At 35.5% G+C, this 11,808-nt stretch overlaps 1 protein-coding gene across 1 annotated transcript; it reads left to right on the top strand.

The window, feature by feature from the left end:
• Positions 1 to 5,034: 5,034 nt before the first annotated feature.
• On the top strand, positions 5,035 to 7,349 carry LOC123255859 (pre-mRNA-processing factor 39-like). Its single transcript, XM_044684580.1, is given in 3 exon segments — positions 5,035 to 6,498; positions 6,704 to 7,017; positions 7,019 to 7,349. Coding segments are annotated over 3 exon segments (2,001 nt in total). The 3' UTR covers positions 7,242 to 7,349.
• The last annotated feature ends 4,459 nt before the right edge of the window (positions 7,350 to 11,808 follow it).

Here is an 11,808-nt window from a genome sequence, read left to right as displayed (position 1 = left end):
GTCCCGCCGCCGCCGCTTCTGCTCCTGGCGCCGCTGCTGCTCCAGCTCGGCGGCCTCCCGGGCCCGCTTGGGGCCGCCCCCGCGCTCTGGGCCCGCAGCTGCATCAGGGCCCGCGCGGCCTGGCCAGGGAGGCGGAGGCATGGCTGGGCCCGGGCCCGGGGGCTCGCCGCCGCCGCCGCCGCCGCCAGGGAGGAGGAGGAGGAGGAGTTATTTTACTAAATTTAAATGTCCCTGAGTTTATATTTCAGAGCCTTAGAAGTTAATTTTAAGAGCTTATCATTAACTTCTTCAATCTGTCTGTGATTACCATAAGTTTAGTATTCCCTCTTTTTTATTCCCTCCCTTTAGTACAGAATTCAACCCAACAACCTTGGCTCATTCTAGGGATTAGATCACAGATCTCTAATCTCTCACAGATAGTCTAGCCAAAAGGCTAGAGTTCTTTCACTAAACTTTGACATTGGATAATATAGGCTTAGAGTTGGATGGTAGCCTAGTGATCATATCTATCACTTTCTTTTTCCAATGAGGAACTGAGTTCCAAAGGAACTAAGCATTTTGCTTTATGTCACTCAGGTAGCAACAAGCCAGAAGAACTCAGGCCTTTTCACTTTTTGTTCAATATTCTTTCCACTACACTAGGTATTCTTAACTGAGGTTCTTCAAATTTGCTTTAAAATATTTTGAAACTGCATTTGAATATATTTGTTTTCCTTTATAATCATGCATTTTATAAATTTATAAATATTATTCTGACAATGGACCAATAAGTTTCAACAGAACATCAAGAGTCCATGACACAAAAAAGGTAAAAAATCCTTAATTTTTTTTTTTAATATTGAATAGAATTGTGTGAAGTAAAATACTTCCATCCCACTGAATGGTGAGTGTTACTTGTTACTGAGTAAGGTGTTGTAAGCTGGCCTCTCCTGGTTTCCCCTCACCTTAGCTTCAGCATGGCAAAACCAGCATGACTGTAGAATATCGCTATGGTCTGACATTTGAAAGCTGGTGGGCAAGAAGCGTTCTCAAACCCAGGCAGAAAGCTTGCTTCTCTGGCTTGGCTTCCAGATGTGGACTGACTGGTTCTCAAAGCCATTCAGGTGCTGGCTTATCTTGGCTCTTGATCTATACTGAACTGAGGTAGGGATAGGACCTTAGCCAGCCATATGAAGAATCAGTTCTATTTAGGCTGATACCTCTTAATCTCTGCCTCTCTGTCTCTGTCTCTGTCTCTGTCTCTGTCTCTGTCTCTGTCTCTGTCTCTGTCTGTCTGTCTGTCTGTCTGTCTCTCTCTCTCTCTCAATAAATACTTTTAATTCCGATACTGAGGCTCCAGACCTTATATTTATTACAGAAACTTATAATTATTATTTTTATTATTACATATAATTATATTTATAATATAATTATTATAATTATTACATATATTGTTTATAATATAATAATTATTATAACTATTACAGAAACTAGTCCAGAATGTGAACTTTGTTCTCATTACATAACTAGCCAAGCTACTTCTCCAATAATGCATTTCCTGGATTATAGTTATTTTTGATGACATACTGAATTCAAGTCATTACAGGTAAAATGTAGTAGAATGATTATGGCTATCATTTATAGCATCAGTACTTTGGAGACATTCTTCAATTTTGGTCTTCAGAAATTGTGGCATTCCATTATTTTCGTGCTATAGTCAGAATATCTGTAGATGAATAGTGATATTAAAATATGGTGTTTGTCTGGAATTTTCCTCTTAGGTAACTTGTTGGGACCATTAAAAGTACTGAGTTATTATTTCCCACATCTGCAATAAAATGCTAAGCACAAAAAAATACCATCTTGATATTACCTTGTATTATTCCTTATGTGATTTAGATCATTTAATAATTTTAATATGAAATAGCATATTTTAATATAAATTTTTGGAGGCCTCAAACTTTGGAAGTGATCTTGGATCTCTGAAAACATGTTATAGTACATTTTAAAAAAGAATTTGCTAATGTGCTTTGTTTATTCATTACAAAGATTTAGAAATTATTTCCTATTCATAAAAGGTCTTTCACAACAATAAGAAAAAATAGTTAAATAAAGTTAATAATGCAGTGACTTCACCTGAAAATGCTTGTAGTTCATAACTGTAGCACCATTCTAATTTTTACTTATTTTAAGTAGACAAAAATCTATTTTCTACTTTACTCCATTGGAGGAAAAAAGTTATTGTAATAAATATGCAGTCAAGCAAAACTAATTTCCTTATATAGCTTTATTGAAAAATATCTTATTTTTTATGTTGTTGTTCAGTCTTTCAGTCCTTTCCAATTCTTTGTGACCCCAGGCATACCAGGCTCTTCTGTCATCCATTATCTTTGATGGTTTCTCTGGTTCATGTGTATTGTTTCCATGACACCATCTATCCATTTTACTCTCTACTATTTTCCTATTCTTTTGCCTTCAATCCATCCCAATATCAGGGTCTTTTCCAATCGATCTTGTTTTCTCATTATGCAACCAAGGTATTTAAGCTTCAGCTTTAGTATTTGATATTCCAGTAAATAGTATGAATAAATTTCTTTAAGTATTGACTACTTTGATTTTGCTGTCTGAGGAATTCTCAAAAGTATATGCCTCTTTTTATACAAAGTATTTATTTACCTAATTATCTCTAAAGTCCCTTCTGTCAATAAATTTCACTATCATCTGAGTGGAAATCTGAAGGTCTGTAAATTGAAAACCACCTATTTGGGAGGCTCATAACCTCCCAAAGATCAGCCATCAGGTGATTATTTTTTTGGCTCTAGTGCTCCATGATGAAGACCTACAAGAGTGGCACTCTATGTGAGAGTCTATCCTAATTAAGTCATTTAAAGTAATAGAAGTCATAATGTAATTATGGACTAAGAGCTAGAAGGATCTTTAGATGCCACCTATTTCTTTCATTTTATACTTTAAAAAACTGAGACCAAGAAAGGGGAAATGATTTGCTTTTTGGAAACACAGGAAGTAAAAAATAGAGTTAAGATTCAAACCCAGGTTTTCTTATTTCATATTCAATTTTATGTTCAATTCCTGAATCTTTCCAAATGAGCCACTGCATCTCTGATTGCTCTGAAAATGGCCTCTGAGTTTTGCTTTCTCTCAGTATTCCACAGACCTGTGTTTTTAGAGTTCACACTTGCAGTTTTTCTTCTCTTTATTCTACTTTTGTTGCATTACTTTCTCTTAGAACAGAACAGCCTCTCTCTATTCTGCCATACAGAACCAACCCAGTGGAATTGGGTTATCGCCAACCTGGCTTAAATGCTGATGTTTGGGCTATTCTCCAAGAACTCATTTTGGATGATCTTATCCTGCCATTTATTGTTAGGAATGCATTGTAGGTGACACTGATGAAATTGTTCTATCTCTCTGGAACATTTCCAGGTTGCAGAGAAGGTTGGACCTGATTAGTGTTCAATGTTCATACTTGCATTTGTTGTATTGATGTCTGTGTCTGGTAGAATCACTGAATCTTTGAGTCACAAGGGGCTTCAGAACTAATTTAGCCTCACCTTCTAGCTAATTCAAGAATCCCTTCTGCAGGATTATAATCTACAGGATTCCTGGAAATTGGTAATTACTTACCTGGTTAATTACTTACATTGCAGGAAAGAGCCTGATAAATAGTATGATATAGAGAATAGAGAACCAGTAGATCTTGAAGACAGAAATAATAATAATAAAATAAAAATAAAAATAACTGACATTTACATAACACTTAAAACTTTGCAAAGCACTATACAAATGTAATCTCATGTGATCCTCACAATAACCCTGTTAGGTACATACTATTATTATCCTCATTATAAAGATGAGGAAATTGGGGCACAGAGAGATAAAATAACTCAGTATCACACAGCAAAAAAGTGTTAGAAGTAGAATTTGAACTCAGGTTTCCCAGTTTTAACTCCAAAGCTCTATCTACTTCCCTAGATGAATGGGCTTAAAGGGTCTAGGTAATTTTCTAGAATGCAAATGGTAGAAGAATTAATCTGCCTGAACTGTGAAAGAGTTTACTAGTGATCTTTGAACCAATGAAATCACAAATTTGGAAACTCTTCCCCACCTCCTATTACATACATACATCATCTCTTGTCCCTTCACCAAAAAGCTTACATTTATGGTTTTCAAAGCCTTTCCATATCTATTATTTTGTTTGATCTTTTCAACAAAGCTAGTGTCATCATCCCTATGTGGCATTAAGGGCTTTCCAGTCTCTATTTGATACCTACCCTTCCTGTTTTTCCCCAAATGATAAATTAACTCCCTTCTCCATTTCATTTACCTCCATCCCAGGGAAAACTCTCAATATTCTCTTAGATTTAGCAGGATAATAACAAATATCTCAGTCTTCCTATCACATTCTTAACCTATAAGATAGAAGCAGATTGTATGGATATGATAATTAGGTGTCCTTTAATTAAATATTGTCACTATGAATATATGATGAGCTATTTATTAAACCTTGAAGCATGACACCAGTCTCTATGTTTATTGGCACAACATCCTTGGCCATTGATTCCAGTACATCATTTAAAGTTCCTTTTAAAAGAGGACTACTCTTGGGGGTAGCTGGGTAGCTCAGTGGATTGAGTCAGGCCTAGAAACGGGAGGTCCTAGGTTCAAATCTGGCCTCAGACACTTCCCAGCTGTCTGACTCTGGGCAAGTCACTTAACCCCCATTGCCTAGCCCTTCTCACTCTTCTGCCTTGGAGCCAATACACAGTATTGATTCCAAGAAGGAAGGTAAGGGTTTAAGAAATAAAATAAAATAAAAGTGGACTACTCAGGCAGTAGCTGAAGCCGCGGCAGCCGAAGCAGACGTGGCTGTGTGGGCTCATTTTGTGGGGATCTAGGCCCAAGTCTCTCCTTAATGGCATTGAACGGCTTCCAGCTTAAGGTTAGTTCGGGTCAGGCGGCGAGGTAGAGGCGCTAGCGGGGAGCCGGCGACTGACTTCTCTGGGGGTCATTGTTTAACAGAATACATCAGCAACTATGCAGAATTCTGCTCATATGGATGAGTACAGCAATTCTAGCAATGGCAATGCAAGCAATGATTCTGAGGTAGCCATAGAGCAGACCACTGATTTCAGTACTGAGATTATGAATGTTATAGAAATGGAACAGTCACCTGATGGCTCTCCCAATGTGAATGAAGAAAATACAGAGGAAAATGAAATTTCAAATGTAGAACTACCAGTGACAGACACTGAAGCACAATTTCCTCCAGAATATGAAAAGTTTTGGAAAGCTGTAGAAAATAATCTCCAAGATTTTACTGGCTGGGTATATTTGCTGCAGTATGTAGAACAAGAGAATCACTTGCTGGCTGCCAGAAAAGCGTTTGACAAATTTTTTACACATTATCCATATTGCTATGGTTATTGGAAAAAGTATGCAGACCTTGAAAAACGCCATGACAACATTAAACAATCAGATGAGGTTTATCGACGAGGGCTTCAGGCAATACCTCTTAGTGTTGATCTTTGGATTCATTATATAAACTTCTTAAAAGAAACTTTGGACCCAGATGATCCTGAGACAAATAATACAGTAAGAGGAACTTTTCAGCATGCCGTTTTAGCTGCAGGAACAGATTTCCGATCTGACAGATTATGGGAAATGTACATAAACTGGGAAAATGAACAGGGAAATCTGAGAGAGGTTACAACAATATATGATCGTATTCTTGGTATTCCAACACAGCCCTATAGTCATCATTTCCAGAACACGTACAGAATAACACGTAAAGAACACGTACAGAATAACTTGCCTCGAGATCTTTTAACTAGTGAGCAGTTTATTCAGTTACGAAGAGAACTGGCTTCTGTAAATGGACACAGTGGTGATGACGGTCCCCCTGGTGATGATTTACCATCTGGAATTGAAGATATAACAGACCCTGCAAAGCTAATCACTGAAATAGAAAACATGAGACATAGAATTATCGAAATTCATCAAGAAATGTTTAATTATAATGAGCATGAGGTTAGCAAAAGATGGACATTTGAAGAAGGTATTAAAAGACCTTATTTCCATGTGAAACCATTGGAAAAAGCACAACTGAAAAATTGGAAAGAATACTTAGAATTTGAAATTGAAAATGGGACTCATGAACGTGTTGTGGTGCTCTTTGAAAGATGTGTCATATCATGTGCCCTCTATGAGGACTTTTGGATTAAGTATGCCAAGTACATGGAAAACCATAGTATCGAAGGAGTGAGACATGTCTACAGCAGGGCTTGTATTATACATCTTCCAAAGAAACCCATGGTTCACATGCTATGGGCTGCTTTTGAAGAACAGCAGGGTAATATTAATGAAGCAAGGAGCATTCTGAGAACATTTGAAGAATGTGTTTTAGGATTGGCCATGGTTCGTTTGAGGAGAGTAAGTTTAGAACGACGACATGGAAACATGGAGGAAGCTGAGCAGTTGCTTCAGGATGCTGTTAAGAATGCCAAATCGGGCAGCTGGGTAGCTCAGTGGATTGAGAGCCAGGCCTAGAGACGGGAGGTCCTAGGTTCAAATCCGGCCTCAGCCACTTCCCGGCTGTGTGACCCTGGGCAAGTCACTTGACCCCCATTGCCCACCCTTACCACTCTTCCACCTATAAGTCAATACACAGAAGTTAAGGGTTTAAAATTAAAAAAAAAAAAAAAAGAATGCCAAATCAAATAATGAATCCTCATTTTATGCTATAAAACTAGCTCGACATCTTTTCAAGATACAGAAGAACCTTCCAAAATCAAGAAAAGTGCTCTTGGAAGCCATTGAGAGAGATAAAGAGAACACAAAATTATACCTCAATTTACTTGAAATGGAATATAGTGGGGACCTCAAACAAAATGAAGACAATATTCTCACCTATTTTGACAAGGCAATACATGGTTCATTGCCTATTAAAATGAGAATTACATTTTCTCAGAGAAAAGTGGAGTTTCTAGAAGATTTTGGTTCTGATGTGAACAAGCTTCTTACTCTTAAAGGAACAAGACTCTTTAAAAAGGAAAGCTGAAAATGGGGCAGAAGAGCCAGATGAAAAAAAAGTACACACAGAAGATGCAAGTTTAGCATCTACTCAGTTGATAGATGGAGACATCCAAGCTAACCAAGCTGCATATAATTATAGTGCCTGGTATCAATATAATTACCAGAATCCCTGGAATTATGGACAGTATTATCCTCCCCCGCCAACCTGATGGAAAAAAGTATTTTGATTTCATAATTGGCATTGTTGGGAGTTGGGGGGAAATGCACATTTTTTTAATGAGGGGTATAAACAAAGCAAAATTTGATATTTGATAACTTGTCTTCCCTATTCTCACGTAACATAATTTACTTAGTAATTGGGACAATATTTCACTTAAAAGCTAATAACAAATGCTATTTCTTACTTTTTACTGGAGAATATTTTTTTTAATTTTTGCATTAAGTGGTCTAGAATTCTCAACACATTTGAAATCTTTGTAGCCTTAAGGAAAAAAAAAAACTAACTGAAAGTCATGTCAGTATAGCAAGTAATTTTGAATATATATACATATATATATATAAAGGGCTGGTTATTAAAATGTCTTCACCTCATAAAAAAATGAGTTCAGACTTTCAACTATTACACTATGAAAAGGATTGTGTCCAGGTCTATGTTCTAATTGTCCTTGTTGTGATATTACATTTACTCATAAAAAAAAAATTAAAGATCTAATCCTTAAATGGATATTCAGTAAGTGATAAAATGTCAAAATATCCCTTTAAAAAATGAAAATCATATTTTAAAAATATGGTGTTTCAAGTAGATTTTTGTACTTAAGAATGTTCATGTATAAACTTGTGAGCAGACTTTTTTGATCAAACTGATCGTTTTCATTTTTGTAATAAAACAAGGACTTCTATTACAATTGCTTATGAATTGATTTTTTAAAACTACATTTTAGAAATTGAACTTGTGCCAATTAAAGCAGGCAACAAGCTAGGTAAGACACATTTTAATATTCTTTATTAATTTTATTTTAAATGTCAAAAAACTCTGCTCCTTGCATAGTCATTATTTTAATACAGGTCTAGAGAGGGTTTTTGCTTTGCTCACACTGAGAGGAGGATTTACTCTTTAGCCCCTGACTAATGTTGAGGACTCAAAAATCTTTCAATGGGTCTATTATTTACATCTAGCAAGAGACCCATTAGTCATGATCAAAGATTCAGTGTTTTTAATTGGAAAGAAGTCAAAAGAAGTTTGGTGTCAGAAGCTGATCTCAGGTCCCGAGAAATTTGATCACCTTTATAGTGAACTAAGAGTTGTCACTAAGCTTTATTCCGTTAGCAAAAACAGGCCAATTTTTTAGTTGTGATTATCCTTAAAAAAACTTGAGTAAAATATGTGCTGAAACTTCTTCTAACAAAATTAACATTTTATTAGATTTTAAAGTTTTCTAGTTGAGTAAAGCAATCTAAAAATTTAAAACACTAGAAGGAATCTTATGCATCACATATAGCCCCATTAAATTCAATGAGCCATCCACAGTTGTGTTAATGTATTTGTATTCAGGATTTTCTATTTACAATATGACTATTAAATAATAGAAAACTGAACCCCAATCAATCTTTTACATAGCCTTTTCAAAAACACATCCACATCCAACTTGAGGAATTTATTCTTGGAAATTGTCAGTTCTTCAAGTATGGACAAGGCCACAGGTAGAAGTAGCTCCTGAAGTATGTAGTTTTTATATCAGTAAAACATTTTTCACTTCAATCGATGTCTACTAATTCCACTTCAAAATTAAGTTTTGCATTTGGTGGAATTCTGTTTGAGAAGTCAAGGTAAATATTTTTGAAGTACTAATTATTATGCCTAAATCAAACAACATTGCCCTTCATTAATAGTCCAAGAGTAAAAGGAAAGGATCCATGGTCTGAATAGAGCTATTTTGTATTGTTTTCAATATACTTCAGATTTTTGGGATATTACAATAAAACTTAAGAATTCATTTTATAGAGTTGGGCAAACTACCTTCAGAAAACCTCAGGAAGTTTTTCACCATGGAAAAGAGGCCCTGCTCTCAGTGGCAGATTTGTCACATTGTTTTCTCCAGGTGTTAGGCCAAGGAGTTCAACAAGAGGTCTAAGAACATAGTGGTATTTTCCCTATATGCCAGGTGATCCTAAAAAATAAACTACATGTACAATTCTTTTTTACCTTTCCTACACACCTAAGTGAGTAAAACTAAAGTTTGCAAAATGAAGTTGTGCTTCAGAGAGTGATGATTTATGTATGGCATCACCACTGTCTAGTCAGCAAGCACCTTCTTCAAAAGGTCGCTATTATTAGAGATATCTGTTAAAACATATGCTATGAATGAATGTCTACCAAGGAGGTTGGGTTTCTCTTTCCTATTTGAAAGCAGAAAGGATAGTTTGCATCAGGCTGTCCTTTTTTGCCATAAGCCCATTCAGGTTCAATCTCCAGGCAAGCCTTTTCTCCTTTACTCATTGTTAAGAGTGCTTCATCCCACTAAAAGTGAAAACATAGAAAAATATTTAAAAAATAAGCAGAAACTATGTAGAAATTCTTCTAAACAAGTTGAAGCATTCTAGGAGAACACTGTTTCTTATTAACCATTTCCTTCATTTTAAATAAATCAAGTCTACTTTTGCCAAGGGCTTATTTTTATGACAGACTTTTGGTCTAAAACATTTATATATCCTTATTAGAAATACATGGGGTTTTTGCATGTCAATTCCTCCCTATTCTGACCTCAAAGGTATATTTGAGGGGAAAATTATTGAGTTAAAATATATAAAAGCTTATGGAAAAGCACATGCAATCAATTCTTCATAGTGGAACTATGATATGAATATTGTATAAATGATAATCTGATGTGAGGAGAAAGGAAAAATTCATTTTAGGATATCTCTGTAAGCTATTTATAATTGAGTCTCCATAGCCTAAGAGAAGGGAGAGGTCATTAAGAAGCAGCAGAAATGGAAGCAAGTGATGGTGATGGTTATTTGCCCAAAAGCTACTATAATTTTAAGTTGTCTAGTTTACACCTCAAACTCTGGTGATCAATTGAAAAGCTTATTATTAATTTTATTATTAATCTGTGGAAAGGATACAGGTAATTATAAAGAGTGAAATTCTTTATCACTAAATCACTAAAATGAACACCCCAGTGCTGGAAAGGATTCCTACTGTATTTGGTTTTGTGTTTAATTCTTTACTTAAGATAGGCTAGGCATACAGAGTTAATTTAATGTATAATTCTGTGGAAAAACAAGTATTGAATGAAAACCTGACTGGACAGAATTTGAAAGTTGCCTTGTGCCTCACTCAATATAAGATGCCAATTCCATGACTTCAGAAAGTTTCAAGTAATAAAGGAATGAGACCTGTCCATATGCAATCAAAGTGTCAGAATTTCACATGATTCTTGTCTTATTCCTACAAGCACTGAAGCAGTAAGGGACTTACTGTCATCAAGCCCATTTTATAGAGAAATCAAAGTTCAAATCTGTGTCTTCCTGGCTCCTAATTTTAACACTTTCCACAACTGCACTGCTAGCAAGCTACATGAAAAATGTTAAATGGATAATATTTATAAGGAATAGCTCTTAAATTGATCAGGTTTAATAAGAATTACCAGTAACAAGCCAAATCCAAGTTCATCATCTTATAAGTTATATGTAATTGTCCAAAATTTAGAAATATTTCAATGTTATACTGAACATATAGCCTAATTCCTGCTCACTTTTTGGTCATTGCAGGATTTACTATTTTAGTAAAAAAGAATTGAAACTGTAGGGCTATTAAGGGCAGGAATGACTTTGTCTTTGATAGGACCTAGAACAATGCCTTCTATTTATTACTTACTCCTCTGATAACTTTTCCCACTCCAACTTTAAAACTTAGAGACTTAGCATTCTTTTTCTTCTTTGCACCTGTAATATAATTAAGATTATCTATTTTTTCAGAATTTGATTTTTTTAATTTAAACAATAGACAGTACATTCTTGCTGATTGATGTCACTGTGCAGGTTTTTTGGTAGCATAAAACAAAGTAAAAGCCCCCAAACCAGATGACAGAGAATTCTGTATTATATGTTCAAGCTTACCATTAAGAAGCTTTTTTTGTTCATTCTGTTAGGCTTGAATGACACTTAGTCAAAGTATTTCAGGCCCTATAATGCTGCATCATTCAAGGCTGGGGAATTTAAGTTCTCCCATTTCTACTCGATTTTGAATTACTTTGTTATCAACTGTGTTGAAGGCACAGTGCTGTCAAAAGCCTATAGACAGCCAGTGAAAAAGACAGCTTATATTATATAGTGCTTTATGGTTACAAAGCATTTTCGTGTAATTATCTAATTTACTCCTCCTCCCAATAAATAGCTTGTACAGAAGTGCTGGTGTTATTAGACTCATTTTACAAATGAGGAAAAGAAATTTAGAGACCAAGAGGTTTAGGTCACAAAAGGTCACAAAGGTTGGATTTGTCTGGGCTAAAATAGAGGTTTCTTGACTGTTAAGTTTAGAGTGGTTTGAAGTAAACTTGATGGTTCCCAACCTTGGGGAGGGGCAGGGGTGGGGAGAGAAACAACAAAATCATTACAAGGGTCTTCAGATCCACACATGTACCAAGCATTGACACTTTTTAAACTTTAATTCCAATAAAAAAAAATGCAGCATGACTCATGTATGTATTACCATTTAAAAACTGTACATAGATGATGTTATGATAATGTCATTAAAAGTTTTTAAATTCATAGTAA

This window comes from Gracilinanus agilis, unplaced genomic scaffold, assembly GCF_016433145.1.
Source record: "Gracilinanus agilis isolate LMUSP501 unplaced genomic scaffold, AgileGrace unplaced_scaffold53361, whole genome shotgun sequence".
Classification (NCBI taxonomy): Eukaryota; Metazoa; Chordata; class Mammalia; order Didelphimorphia; family Didelphidae; genus Gracilinanus; species Gracilinanus agilis.
The sequence above is the reverse complement of the archived record's forward strand: the minus strand, read 5'-3'. Positions and strand labels throughout refer to the sequence as shown.